Here is a 16,015-nt window from a genome sequence, read left to right as displayed (position 1 = left end):
AACTTCTCAGGAATAATACCTCTAACTCTGTCCAAATATTATCAGAACTTTTTTAGTGTTATAGTAAAATAGCCATTTTGTCAATATTAGTGCAACATGGTAAAAGATGCATTTTACTCATGTGCTTACATCATTCCCTTTATAAATTAGCTACTTATAAGTGCAGCCATCTCTTGATGTTATACACTCTATGGTAATAACATTGTAACAGGTCAGAGAATGCTATGATCAAAACTACTCTGATTTAGTGTGGTACTCATACCTGTCCAAGGGTAACTTTGATAGTGCCTCAGTTTGGGTTTTCAAGGAACCAGGTTGAAGATTTGGACTTCTTCATTTATTTTGGCTCAAGAACCACTTGACCTGAGCAAAGATAAAAAAGATATAAAACAAATTTGTCTTACTCTATATTCTTTTGACAGTGTTTAATTTCATTTAAAACAAAAAGAAAAAAAAAAAAGAAAGAAAATCCACTTGTTTCTTCCTGTGTTCATAGGACATGTATGTGTGCCAGAGTAACAAGTAGTTTCCCCAATGCACAATGAAACATACAGGTGCATTGGCTAAAGAGAATGCAATATACTGGCTATTGCTACAAAGCTAATAATCTGCTGCTCTTTATGAAATTACAGAGATGTAGAAGATATTTAAGAACAACTGGTAACAATGTGTTTTCATGTCAATGAGAAATGGGTAAATTTAGATTCTGCTGTCTATGTGCATCCACTGTAATATTTTCTGCATTTGACATGAAAAGACTCCTATGCAGCTTTCATTGGTTGGGTCACATTGTTAGAACAAAAGTCATTCACTGATTGACTCATAATGGACAAGTCTTCAGAGAAACCCAAGATTAACAAGACACCATTTTGCAGTCTTGCTTGGGGATTCCATCGCATAGTTTTCATATTGGCAGAAACCAAATTATCTAATACATTTGTGCAGGAAACAACGTATACAGACAGTCTGTATTGTGTCTAATCTTGTGACCCCACCTCTACTAAAGCAGATTGGCATTACGTATGGACATTTAAGTGAACCTTACATTTCAGAGCTCGGAAATGCATACGGAAGACTTGGGGTATGCTTTATCAGTAGTGCAAATGATACTTTTTTTAAAAAGTATTTTTCTGGGGGTTTGATTTGCAGAAGTTAAATGCATCTAGTTCGTCTGAAGGTAGCACGGTGGATGTGGGAGCCCCTGCAGAAGGAGAACAGCCAGAAGCAGAACCAGAAGAAGCCCTGGAGCCAGAAGCCTGCTTCACAGAAGGTAAGGGAGGAAAAGCAAGCCAGTTTAGGACTTTTGCCTTACCTTTTCCCCTGCTGTTTTAAAAGATTATAATTTCAAACAGACAAGATAACATGAAATGGGATTCACTAATTTCTATATCATTTCTAACCCAACATAGAATCATTTCTTTGAGTATATTAGTTGTGCAAAGACATATCTTGCTTATGGAGTTTTTAAGAAGGAAAAATAATGAAAGATGCCTATTCTTCCTCAGGTATTTTAATAGAAATGCTACAAGTAATTTAGTGAGAGATGTTGTTTCCTTATTATTGTTTAAGATTTTGTCATAGTTAAAACATGTTAATTTTGATGCAAATGAAATTAACCCCTAGCTCTAAGAACTTTCAGAGGGAATTTTGGTCAGAAAGAATGGAAAGATTATTACATTCATTAGATAATGATCTCCTGAAACAAAATAAGTTCATAGAACTTATAGGAACCTCAAAGGACTATCTATAGAAAACCATAATGATATTATTAAGCCACAAAATATTTCTACAGGCACACAAGTGTCTTCTCAGGTATGGAAATATGTTCTTTAACTACCAATCTCTTTGTAATTCCAAGATTCACTTTATTTTTAAAACTTTTTTTAGTAAAAATTATTTTAATATAGGTCAACTTAGTCAAAAGAATATATGTTCCAATCCTCTAGTAGATAATAGCAATAATATTGCTTAAGACTTTTGTAAAAAATAAAAATAAAAAAGCAATAACTACTAATTAGTTCAAAGATTCACTCATCTTCATAATATGTATAGATATATAAAGAATATATGTACACATATGCATGCATATATGTGACCCAATTCTTTACATTCTCTTGTAATGGCCTACATTAATATTCAAATGTAAGAGGGGGAAGGGGTATAGTTGGACTAGATTACCTCTAAAGTCCCTTCCATTTTTAAATCCAAGATTCTATTATCTTATAAATATCTCTTTAATTATTGTTTTAGTCCTAATATACATTTCCTAAGAATATTGGCCATACCTGTATAATGAGAAGAGAAAATTAGAAGAGAAAAAAATATAAGCTTACATAGAAAATAATTTTGGGGTATCATAAAACTACATTTTGGGGAATAATATGTGTTTTCTGTGTTTGGAACAATACTATCCTTGCTGATGAGAACATCATGAGATACGGTAGTTTTATATGGAAAATATTATTTCTTGTGTCATCAAGAATTTTTCCTGAAAATATAAATCCTATATAAGAATATAAAAAGAATATAAGAAATTCAATAAATCAATTCATTGATAGAGAATGATAATATTTCAGGATGTATAGCCTTCTAATTTTCCAAAGTACTTCACATATATTATTTCATTTGCTTCTTATAAGAACTGAATATAAAGACAAAATGAAAATATTTGCTAAGTATATGAAAGTGCTTTAGAAGCCATAAAATATTATTCAAATATAACTTATTTCTATATCTCTGCTATGAAAAGGTCCATAGATATTTCAACAAATAGAAATCATTCTTACTATGTAAAATTAGATATCACTAAAATCTTTCTTAAGCAACATCTATCATTTACTATCTTAGTCCCCATGAGTATCATAATCTGATTTCTATATGCCTAAAACTATTATCACATTAAAGCACTTTATGATATAGCTCACCAGCTTTGGTGAAATAAATAAATATAAATATAAAAGTATGTACCAATTCCATATTTTTAAAGGATGATCCAGAGAAACCTTCAGACATATATATATTCTTGTTTCTAAAGCCTGTGAACCTATGAGCCAGTTGTAGATATTATTTGAACGGAAATTTCTTAAAAGAAACATTTGTAAAATTGAATGAAATAATTTCATTATATTTTTCTTCTGTATAGAATTTGACTTGTGTAATTCTAGTTGGATTTGCATGTGCATTCAACTATTTTCAAGACCACAACTAAAAAATATGATAGCAAAATATGTGTTTTTTAAGTTCAATTGATGTTCTTCTTACATGGTTTTCAGGTTTCACCAGGATTGAAGTTATAAAACTTGGAATATCAATGCAATTTAGGAATTAATGCAATCAAGAGATAATAGAATAAAAAGGATTTTCTGAAGGGGAAAAATGGGGAGGAGAGTTCAGTTAATTGTGAAGGGAGATAAAGAATCTATAGGTAGAAGTTAAAAGATAGTATCTAAGAAGTGTGTAATAAAAGAAAATTGGAAAAGAGGATTTGGGGTAAATTAATCATACTTTAATCCATGAAAAAATGTTAAATCTTATGTGAATTTTTTTATATAGCTGCAGCATTGATTTCAATTAAATGGCATAGGGAAGGCCTGATTTAAATTCAACTTGATTCAACTTTCTTTTTTATTTCATATCACATATGCTAGGCTGTGTACGGAAATTCAAATGCTGTCAGGTCAGCATAGAAGAAGGCAGAGGAAAACTCTGGTGGAACTTAAGAAAAACTTGCTATAAGATAGTGGAACATAATTGGTTTGAGACCTTCATTGTCTTCATGATCCTCCTAAGCAGTGGTGCTCTGGTAAGTAAACCACACCTAACAGATTTCTAAGCATGACCTCACAGATCACCCATTTACCCCCTGAAATATTCTTTACAGTATGTATGGGAAGTCTAATGATACACAAAGGAATTATAGAGAAATCTATTGAGCTGATAAGTTGAACTGTTTAGACTAGGGTGAAGAAATTTCATAGGAAGCAATACTCAGACCTACAAATATTTCCCTAGTATAAATCTCAATCCAGAAGTTCTGTGTGGACATGAATTTGAATTATTATGCCTTTTCCTTCATGTCAAGGATCAAACTGTTTATTTAATAGCACCAAAATATAAACAGGGTGGACTTATTTTGCATATAATGATTTCACTTTGTTGATTGAATTGTCCTGTTAATTCAGTCAAGCAACTAGGTCAGATGAGTCAAATGTTGAATTAAATTATTTCAAAGTCCTGGTTGCCATTGCATAGGAAGCAATCATTAGGCATTGTGGTAGTCCAGCTCCTGTAATGAGAAGTAGGGTGTGACTTTACCAGGGTCAGGCAGAGAGAGTCTCTATCATGGACTCTTTGAAGTTTATTGATCAGAGAGACAAATATATATATATACCTCAAATGCTCATAGACTTTATACAAAGTACACTCTTTGACATTCCTAGAGTTTTCTCTAACAAGATCTACTGAAATGTAAATGATTAAGCCCTGGATCTTGTTTAATTAGACAGAGATGCAAATAGTTAAGATACACATCAGGGTAAAGTTTATCATACATTATTTTAAGTATCTTTCTCCCAAATGCCTTTAGTTTCTATTGTGGGCTCTTTTTCCTGTCCTAAATTCAAAGGTTTGCCTTTAATCCAAAGAGTAGTGTTTGCATTTTGCTGCAATTGCTAGATTATTAATTTATTATATTGACAAGAAATCTCTGCTATTTCAACAAGGGAATTTGGTGAGTTTGGTGAGTTACTGTAAGACCTGGAAAGGAGTTTTACCTTCTAGCCCTCTACAAGGCATATGATAGATCAATGGGTTCTTAGATGTTATTTTAGCACTAGTCATCTGACTAACGCAATAAACTTAATTCAAGCATCCCAGAGACATGGCTGCTAATTTAGCTCTACCTCTCAACAAAGTTTGGAAAAATATTATAGTGGGTCTTAAATGCCAGGCTAAGGAGTTTGAATTTCATCCTCTAAGTAATAGAGATTCACTGAAAGTTTTTCAAAAGTGGTTCAAATCTTTACATTGGAAAGCTTATAATGGCAGCTCTTTGAGTTGCAGAGGGAATACACTAGAAGCAGAGAGATTAGCCATGCATTTATTACAATAATCTTAGCTCAGAAACCATAGGAATTTAAATTAAGATGATGGTCCTGTGAATGGAGAGAAGATGAATATGGAGAATAGTGCCAAGGCAGCACTGAGAGGCAACTAATTGCATATCAGGGGTGAGAGAGAGAAAGAGAGAGAGAGCGAGAGCGCGCAAAAACTAGGATAGGGTGAATAGGACTTTGCCCTACAATGCTGATATACATGTATCAGGGCATATTTCTTCCTTGAGATTAACCATCCTAAACTATAAGATATTTAATATGTATGGGAATGCCTGCTATCTAGGGGAGGGGGTGGAGGGAAGGAGGGGAAAAATTCGGAACAGAAGGAAGTACAAGGGATAATGTTGTTAAAAAAAAAAAATTACCTATTCATATGTACTGTCAAAGAAAATGTTATAATTATAAAAATTAATTTAAAAATACTTATAATAAAAAGAGATTAACCATCCTTTTGTTTTTCTTCATAATCCTTCACTGGTTTGGCACAACTGCCATTCTCATAGCTGGTCCCATGGCTGCTCTCTCTTTTCCACCTCCACCCTATCTAACACAGTGATAAAGAGAAAATCACCCCTTCTATTGATGCAGCTGTACCTTGATACTTTCCTTTTCCCCTCTTCTCCACAGTTTTTGTCCCAGGTGGGAAAAAAAAAAGGGAAGAAAGTAGCTGAATATAGAATATTCTTTCTAAAATTTTGTCAACAAAATTGGGAAGAGATGTGGGGTGATAATTTTAGATGTTAAGAAGGTGAAGGATAACTTCTGTTGAGTCTCTATGAAATACTAAGGACCATTTCCCCAATTCTGTTCCACATAAAGGATCAGGCACTGTCAAGCCCTTACTCAGTCCTGTTATGGCTATGAGTGGCTTAATAATTGAAGAGACCAAGAATTAGGAAGACCTTCAAATTTGGGGCAGACATCAGCTGTATAATCCTGGGCAAGTCATTTTACTGTCATTTTCCATTTTTCTCATCTGTATGGGGATAATAGCACCTCCTCCCAGGATTTTTATGAGGATCAAATAAGTAGCTGAACTGAAGCCCCTATTATAAATTTCTTCCCTCACTGTTACCCACCATTGATTAGCAGCCCAACTTAACCAATTAACATCACTTAATCAAAAGCATATACCAATGATCATCAATTAATTGTTTTAAAGGTATTTAGAAGACATAGGAAGGATAGAAGTACAAACACATATACCCTAATACTTCTCGGAGTACTTTCCCTTGTATCACCTCTGTCTCTGGAGTGAGGGAATCAGCTGTGACACAGTTTCTATAGAGTACCAGTCCCATCTAGATCATATCCACATGTGGCATTGGTGAATCACTGGGCTAGACTGGGAAGGTAGCTTCTCTCTCTCTCTGGAGCCTCTGTGTTGGGCTATCTGAAAAACTTGCCATGGACTTGATTCCTTAATTCCCACTCACTCCTATGATTTTTTTGAAGCTCACACAATTAAAGTTCTATACATGTGTGTGTATTGTGAACATATATATTACCACAATCTCAATTTAGAATGCCTGTGTATATGTATGTATGTATGTGTGTGTTTTCCAAGTTAATCTCCCTTACCTAAAATGGAAAAACAAACAGTGAAGCCTTTTTCATGGGTCACATGTTGTTCTTGGATAAGGAGAGGGCTCAAGGTCTCCCCATACAGCATTCCCTCTAACTATGTTATACACATAAATAAGTCAACTGAGGAAAAAAGAAGAGAGGAGAGAAGAGGCTAATCAGGCATTTGGAATCCTCCTCCTGCCCCATCGTCCCATTTTGGTGCTAGAGCAGCAGCCAATCTCTTCTTCAATGAATGGATAGCAGTTGGCAGAATGTTGCGACATGCTCCTTGTCTCATCAATTGCTTTCCCTTACACATTACTCTTCCAGAAGTAGGATAATCAGTCTCACTTGGGGAATTGTATCAGTAACATTTTGCACAGAGACAGAGAGACTGGGCTCATTGGCCAGCCTTCCCTTCCTTTTTTTTTTTTTTTTTTTTAATTTAAGTCATTAAGTTTCTGTGTTTGTGTATCAGTCTCTTCAGACACCCCTCCCTACCTTTTCCTCCTCATTATTTCCATCATTTCTTTCTTCAGCAACCCATTCCTCCCTAGTGATAATAGTTAAGTCCAGAATAGAATCCCTGCCCTACTTTGTTGCTTCCTCCATCTTTTCAAGGATGAATTTATTCCTAAGGCTATGAAATTAGTTATTTGCTTTATTTTTTATAAAGCATCAGATATTTTATTGATTGATTGATTGAAGTTCCCCATCACATCATGCCTCTGTCCTAGACTTGTGATCTGTTTCCCAAATTCCTTATCTATTTTATTTTTCCTTGGCCTATAATATAGTCTGATGATGAAACATCTGGTTTTCTCTCAACTGGTGTTCTCGCAAATGTTCTCTTGACTACCTTTTGATTCCTGGATTTCTTCACAAGCTTATACCTTCTTAATGTCCAACAACCTCTCCTCTCATTCTAAGTGTAGTTCCTAGCTAAGGCCAGATAAGGCAACAAAAGAATAAAAGAAAACAGTAAGGAATAGTAATCACTTTGAACTTCCTGTCCAGTTTACTTTTTGGATTCCTGTTTCCTCATTTGTGAAATAAAGATTCTGAAGTTGATAATCTCTTCAAGCCCAATGATGTTGCTTGGCCTCTGTAAAGAATTTAATAATTCTTCTGTACTCCAGAATACTTCACAGTGTAGTAAGTATAAAAAGAAAGGAAGCTGTTGGTTGATGGACTGGTTTACAGATCCATATGAGAGTGATGATCTAAGCCCCTGGATTGATATGTCATCTTCTTGTCCTAATCTAAAGCTTATAAAGGAATCCATTAAATGTGCTTGGGGACATCTATTTCTCTTGCTATTGTATATATACTAATGGAGCACATGGGCTATGCATGTTTTATCCCTTTTTCTTCTGAAAGAACCAGTCTATCTTATTTCTTAATCATACTTCTCTAATAACATCTTCCATGTCACTTTTCTTGCATAATTTTTAAAATTTTTTTTATTAATTATAGTTTTTATTTACCAGATATATGCATGGGTAATTTTACAGCATTGACAATTGCCAAACCTTTTGTTCCAATGTTTACCCTCCTTTACCCCCCTCCAGGATGGCAGGTTAACCAATACATGTTAAATATGTTAAAGTATAAATTAAATACAATATATGTATACATGTCCAAATAGTTGTTTTGCTGAACAAAAAGAATCGGATTTTGAAATAGTGTACAATTAGCGTGTGAAGGAAATCAAAAATGCAGGTGGGCAAAAATAGAGGTATTGGGAATTCTATGTAGTGGTTCATAGTCATCTCTCAGAGTTCTTTCACTGGGTGTAGCTGGTTCAGTTCATTACTGCTCTATTGGAACTGATTTGGTTCATCTCATTGGTGAAGAGGGCTTCGTCTATCAGAATTGATCATCATATAATATTGGTGTTGAAGTATATAATGATCTCCTGGTCCTGCTCATTTCACTCAGCATCAGTTCATGCAAGTTTCTCCAGGCCTTTCTGTAATCATCCTGTTGGTCATTTCTTACAGAACATAATATTCCATAATATTCATATACCACAATTTATTCAGCTATTCTCCAATAGATGAGCATCCACTTAGTTTCTAGTTTCTGGCCACTAAAAAGAGGGCTGCAACAAATATTCTTCTTGCATAATTCTTGGTTGATCATGTGATATTGCCTACCTCTTCCTGCAATGTATTTTCCCATTGCCCTTCAGATAATCCCAAATTTTAGTTCTTGAGTATTATGGAATTCCATAACTCATATCTATCCAGCATCACCAGCCATTATTCAAAAGATAGGCTATTATTTCAATGAAAGATTTTAAATCATTATAACTGTATATAAATTCGTCCCGCTCTTCTGCTCCCATTTAATTCTGGGGCCAGCTCACTGTCCATGAATATTTACCTAAAGTATATCTGCTGATGAACCATTTCTACCAATTAGCCACTTAACTGAATGTGCCTTGACAGTAGGCATTCTTCATCTATTTGTTCTTTCCTGTCTGAAAAGTCCAACCAAAATCTTTTGAGTGGTTAGGTTTCTTATCTGCAGTGCTCTAGAACTAAGGGCAGCCAACACAACAACAACCACAAAAGCCATCAATAGGGAAACCCTCTTCCATTTGCAATATGAACTAAGACATCTTCTGTGGTGAAAGCAAACATTTTTGATGAGTATATGTAGTCTTGTTTTATATCTTCCTTGACACTAATAATCAGATCTTTGAAGTTACATGCTTAAGAGACATTTTGTTGACGGGAGCCCCTAAAACAGTGCTTTGTTCTACCTAAATACTTTGTATTGGTATTCTTTGGATTTTTCTGTAAGTAACTTTAAAGATATGCTTTGCTTATTTTGAAAATCTCATATCTCACCTAGGATACCCTCAAAGCATGGGCAACATATTCTCATTAATATTTTATAGAGATAGGGAAAAAAAGGTAGTTAGTTTGATATGTATTCTTGGGGTCACTTTTTTCTAGTAATAATATGGTCTAAAACTTTCCCTCTTTCAGATACTCTGAGTTAATCTTTCTATAGAAATTATGCAGATTCCAGTAGTGATCTCTGGTTTTCTTAAATATAATTTCTGCCATTTTCATCATGTAGCCTAAGACTAATTTTAGTCTTAATCATGATAGATCCACTATAGTTGATGAAGAAAATAGTTTGTGGCAATATGGAATTTTTTCAGAGCTTTTCTAATTTTTCAATTTCATAATTAACTGCTTTCAGAATTATATTTCTTAACTGACTCTCACTAAGCTCTTTGCAAATTTCTTTTCCCCTTCTCTTCTCCCTATTTTATGAAACATTACCGCTAACAAATTTCTACTATTTTCATAAGATCTGAGAAGTGCTTATAAATAAAATTGATGTTGCCCATGGCTTGTTTATGTCTTTATTTGACAAGAAGATTCTGTGGTCTAGTCAGCTTCTAGGTTTTGTTTTTATTTTTAATTTTCTTGTAGTGATAATCAGTTTATGTTAATTAAACTTCATTAGGAATGTTGAGAAATGTTAGGAATATTAATATTTTGTGTCTCTTATTTTATGCATTTCCCACTGGGGGGAGGGTCAATAGATTGTTCAAGTGGATCTGATTAGCACTTCTTCCTGTGTGCTACTTCTTCTTCAAAGTTTTTTCATTATTTTAATTTGATATTGATCTTGATCTTTGCTTTAAAAGTTGGTGGTTTACACAGAGCTGATTTGATAAAGATTTCAATATCAGTACCTAGTCATTTCATATCTGTTAAAATATACTGAGTTTGGGAGATTTAATTCGAAAATATTTTTAAGCAATTATACACAAATCCTTATGACAAAAATGGGAAAGTTCCTGTCATCAAAGACCTTATATTTTATTCACTATATTTATATCATCATCCCTTGTATGAATTTTTCACACCCTATTCAGGGTCAGAATCTTCAAACATTATTAGTTTAGCCCTGGATTAGCTTGTTCATGTCCCTTGGAAAGTAGGGGGTTCTATTTGTTTATATGCTCTGTAGTCTTATATTAGGGAAATCACTTCCAGATCAGTGGTCTGAAATGAGTCTTCACTTACAGATGCTTTCCTGAGGAAGAAAAGGCTTCTGAGACAGCAACCTAACTGAATGAGGAAACCAGCCAACCATAACATAGTACTCAACTATACCATTAATTTAGTCAGAATGGTTAAACTGCTTTTATGGGAAAATATATAGTGAGACTCAATTGTGAAAAAACACCACACCATCTAGCTTAGGGCTCTTGGTGATGAAATGATTTAAATATTCAAGAGAATGTATTTACATATTTTCTTCCACATTCATGTCAATGAACAATTATTAAAAAGCTTTTTTTTGCAGGCCTTTGAAGACATATATATTGAGCAACGAAAAACAATTAAGACAATGTTGGAATATGCTGACAAAGTTTTCACATACATTTTCATTCTGGAAATGCTTCTAAAGTGGGTTGCATATGGTTTCCAAATGTATTTTACAAATGCATGGTGCTGGCTGGACTTCCTTATTGTTGATGTAAGTATTACAGTTTCTTATTTTGCATATTTTTCATAAAATATCAATCACCCGTTCAACGTTGATATAATATAGATAACTGAAATAATTGTAAAGATCTCTTTCAAAATTGCTTTATATATTAACTTCTCAGATCTCTAGTTTATCCATGAAGGAAGAAAGGAGCTAAGCCTATATATACTACTTGAATATGAAAATGTCATTAAGAATTATTAAAGTCTTTTATAGCTAATGCAAGACAATTTTATTTTCTTTTCCAGAAAAAGGAAGCATCAAAAACTAGGTTGATTTCACAATGTTTGATGATACTTTTTGATTATGTACAGCACATTAATTCCCCTTTATTTGTATCTACTATCTGAGGCTATTAATTAAGAAATGTCTTCTTTTATGCTCTGTTGCCAACACTTAATATCTCTTATTAAGTTAGTTATCAAACTTGCTAAATTAGATAACTTTTAAGTTAGATACCTAAGTTATAACTATAAAATTTATAAGATATATTAAATATACCTTGTGCAATATATATGTAAAATATAGTTAAGATAATGAAGTTAGATAACTTAGTAACTGATAAACATTTAGACTTGTGTACTTTAGTTGGTGAATTTATAATTTTTCTATGTATTTTGGAACAATGAGCACATTTTTCTTTTAAATTATTTTTCTTATATATTTTTATTTTAGTTGGGCTTTTTGTTTCAGAATAAGGAATACAATAAATAATAAATATAAATAATATAGAATCATATAATATAAATTAATTGATTGAAATGGCTAAATGTTATATATCAAGATATCAAATTATTTATTTCCAATTTTCCTATCCTGCTTGGTTTGATAACTAGAGATAGTACCATTTTATAAACAGACCCCTGAGTTAGCATTTTAACATTAGAGTCATATAAGCAATTTATTGATTCCAAAAGTCAGCTATTTTGTGCTATCCTCATTAACCTCTGATTTTGCCTTACATAAGGAACTTTCCTGACTTCATTAAAGTACTTAAGCTTCATTGTTTAAAAAAAAAAAAAAATTTCCCCTTAGATCTAACTCATTAAATGTAAGGATCTTTCAAAGTTTGGCTTGAGTCTGTTTGGCTCACCATAATTGAGAATTACAGCTGTTTTTAATCCTTTGGATACACTAAACTTCAGGCACTTGAATTGCACAAGGTCAGAAACTTCTATTCTTCAGATAAGGTTTCCTTTTGAGATAAAACTGTAGAAAGGGCTTAAAGAACAATTAGGTGGTAGAAAGGAGAATTTAGTGGAACTATTTAAACTACTTTAAGAGCACAAACTTTTCAAACAACTTTAAGTAGTACTTCAAAGGAATAAGTGATGACTTTTATCACAAACAATAATTGATAAATGCTAAATCAGATAATTCCTTTCCATTCATTCAAGCCCACTATTTTGTTACTCAAAGTCAAATTGGTTTTTGCCCCGCAAATAAATTTGCATTTTCTTTTAAAGTGAAGCTGTATGGTATAGGCAATGAAATTGATGTTCTGCTTATAACCTATGTATCCTTGGAGATATTATTTGTTTAGCCACCAAAAAAAGCCCAAATGTGCGTATATGTTTGTGTGTATGTGTATACATACACACACATATATGTATGTGTGTGTATGTGTGTGTGGAGGAAAACTGACCTTGTTTTCGAAATGTGCAGTTTGATTTAATTACCACACCCAAACTCCCATTCTGCAAGAGACTAATATCACTAATCTGACAGAATTATTCTCTATTCTGCTATACACTGAATGACTAACTCTACAACATAGTCAGTTCCTTGATTTTTCTTTTTATCCATTTCTTTCTGATTTAATCAATTAATCCTGTTTAGCTACTTGGACTTCATAATGAAAAACCTAAGACAAATGAAGCAATTATATCCAAGGTGTGTGTGTTTAATATTAACCTTTGGTTTCATTAAATTGCTTTTGTGCTTAGCTTATTTTTTCTTTTTAATTACTCTGATCATCCAAAGAATATGTGAAATGATAAAATATTGTCACAATCTCCCACAAGAATAGAGTAGCAATCTGCCCTATGACTATCTTCTCCCTCTTTTTTTAATCTAAAACAATTCCCTTTAAAATGACTTTTAAAGAAAATTGACCTGTTAGTTTACATTTCAAGTATGTTTGTGTCTTAGATTAATAAGACTGGCTAATATTAATGAATATCTTTTTCTTTTCAAATAGGTCTCTTTGGTCAGCTTAACTGCAAATGCCTTGGGCTACTCAGAGCTTGGTGCCATCAAATCTCTTCGGACATTAAGAGCTTTGAGGCCCTTAAGAGCCTTATCTCGGTTTGAAGGAATGAGGGTAAGACCATACATTAACCTTCTGAGAGAATTCACACAATAGGAAAGAAAGCAAGCTGGAAGCTCAAAAAAAAAAAAAAAAAAAAAAAAATCCATGAAGTATTATGTAATTTTCTTCCTATGGGAGAGCAGGCAGTATATTTTCTTAGTAAATTAGTCATGTATATTGAATGCCTGCTGTATTAGATGAGAAAGATTCATAAGGATATACTGCCTTTAAAGAGCACACCATAAATTTGCATAATGTTTTATGTTTTTGAAAGCACTTTCACAGAGAATCTTTCCATTTGTGATATACTATAATGAGCACTGGAATCAGGAACTTAAGATGCCTACTTCTGCGCCACTTACTAACTTGTTATTTTAGGCATGTCTGATTCCTCGTCTCTAAACTGAACAGGTTGAACAAAACAGTTTTTAAGATCCCTTCTACCTATAATGTTCTAATTATTTTAATTGATGATCTAATTATTCTAATTAAAGTAAATAAAGAAAATTTTATTACTCCCTTTTTATAATTATATTTTAGTTTTTCAAGTGACCAGATATTTCTTTTTTCTTCTTCCTATCTTCCCCCATCAAAAAGGAAAAGGAAAAAATAAAAACAGCCTTGTAACAAATACATATAGTTAAGTAAAACATCCAAAAATAGGTCTCATTCCTAATCAGGCACTAACAGACTGTATGTAGCATTCTTCATCATTAATCCTTTGGGATCATTACAGATCATTTCGTGGAACAAGTCAAAATTATTCATTTTTTAATGTAGTCATTGTATAAATTGTTCTCTTGATTCTGCTTATTTCATTCATGCATATCTTCTCAGTCTTCTCAGAAACTGACTTTTGTAATTTCTTATAGTAGTATAATATTCCGTTATATTCATAGGCCATAATTCATTCAGCTACTCCCCAAATGATGACCTCATCCCTTCCTTTGCTATTCAAAAAAACCTGCTCTAAATATTTATATATTTAATATAAATATATACTAATATAAACAAAATGTAAATGATATAAATATAAAAATAATATAAACATATTAAAATAATTATATATGTATATATAAGTATCTTCCTTTTTCTTTGATCTCTTTGTGATATAGGCCTCATAGTGCTATTGCTGGATCAACAAGCATTCACAGTTTAGTAATTTTGGAGGCATTATTCCAAATTTTTTTACCAAAATGGCCATACCATTTTTTTTTCCTTTTAATAGATGAGAAAATTGAGACACAGCAAAGCTAAACACTCTGCCTAAAGTCACACAATGAATTTAACATCAGGAGGCTAAATAAAACCCAAGTCTTTTGACTTGTGGTTTGCTAGCATCCAAGCTTGATCATCTGGTTGGCAAGACAAACTCACATATAAGAAAATTATTTAATAGTACTTACAGTATGTGTATATATGTGTAAAACTCTCTCTCTCTCTCTGTCTCCTCTCTCCCCCTACACTTAAGTGTAGTTTTCTTGAGAGAGTTGAGGGGAAGGGAGAAAAGAATAAAGTAAAAAGTACACAGCAGCAAACAAAAGAAAACCTACAAGGAAACAAAGAAAAAATGGACAGCTTTGATCACAATATGTAATATTTATCGTATGAGATTTCCTGAAATAGAAGTTTATTGCTTTATATTTTGAATCCTCTCACATTCTGCTGAGCACGATAATGTTTTTTTTCCTATTTCGTATTTAAGTTTAAAATAAATTTTTTATAAAGAGTACTTACAAAGCAATGTATAAACATATTCAAGTTAGTAAAATACAGACTGAATAGATGAGAGATGAAGAAGTGTACAATAAAAGAATGATCACAGTTGAAAAGATTTAAGTTATTCAAAGAACTTGTAATGTCAGAGTTAAACTGAATTTAAACTGAATTTGCCTAAGAGTCACCATCACCATTCTGAAGTGGTTTATGCCCAAATTTATATGTGTGGATACACACACACACATGCACACATACATATGTATACATATGCATATATGCACACATATATACACATACATCCTACACATGCTTGAATTCATCATCCAGTATTCATTTTTCTTTTGCCTTTCCATTGTGGCCCCAGAATTTTCAACTTTGGTTGTCCTTTTTTTTTTTTTTTTTTTGCTCTCTTTCACCTTCTTTATATGCTGCTCAGTAGTTGCTTTTATTATCCTTTCAGTAGCAATCACAAAAATTATAGAATTTATAGAATCATGTAACATTGAGACTGAAAGGGACCTTAGAAACTATCTAGTCTAATTATTTTGTGTGCCTTTGAAAAAGGAAATGGATTTAGTTAATGTGGAAAAAGGCAATAAATTTGAACAGGATTTAGCCGATGTGAATCCGTTAGATAGATTTCTAATGTGCCCAGCTCTGTGGGAGTTCTCCATCACATTGTGAAGGAGGTGAAGCAGGACTTTTAGATCAGGGGTGTTCATTTCATTTATAAATGTGCAGGAAATCCCAGTTGGTGTAATTTAAAACTGCCAGATATTCT

At 32.8% G+C, this 16,015-nt stretch overlaps 1 protein-coding gene across 7 annotated transcripts in view; it reads left to right on the top strand.

Annotated features, from left to right (window-relative positions):
* Positions 1 to 16,015, top strand: part of SCN2A (sodium voltage-gated channel alpha subunit 2) — a 155,728-nt gene that overhangs the window by 116,557 nt on the left and 23,156 nt on the right. For all 7 annotated transcript variants that reach the window (XM_074303242.1, XM_074303241.1, XM_074303235.1 and 4 more), the window contains 4 exons: positions 1,150 to 1,270; positions 3,648 to 3,802; positions 11,019 to 11,192; positions 13,405 to 13,527. In XM_074303242.1, coding sequence (XP_074159343.1) covers positions 1,150 to 1,270; positions 3,648 to 3,802; positions 11,019 to 11,192; positions 13,405 to 13,527 — 573 coding nt within the window. The remainder of the gene's footprint in view (positions 1 to 1,149; positions 1,271 to 3,647; positions 3,803 to 11,018; positions 11,193 to 13,404; positions 13,528 to 16,015) is intronic.

Source organism: Sminthopsis crassicaudata, chromosome 3, assembly GCF_048593235.1.
Source record: "Sminthopsis crassicaudata isolate SCR6 chromosome 3, ASM4859323v1, whole genome shotgun sequence".
NCBI classification, from domain to species: domain Eukaryota; kingdom Metazoa; phylum Chordata; class Mammalia; order Dasyuromorphia; family Dasyuridae; genus Sminthopsis; species Sminthopsis crassicaudata.
Note: the sequence above shows the minus strand (reverse complement) of the source record. Positions and strands in the feature narration are given on the sequence as shown.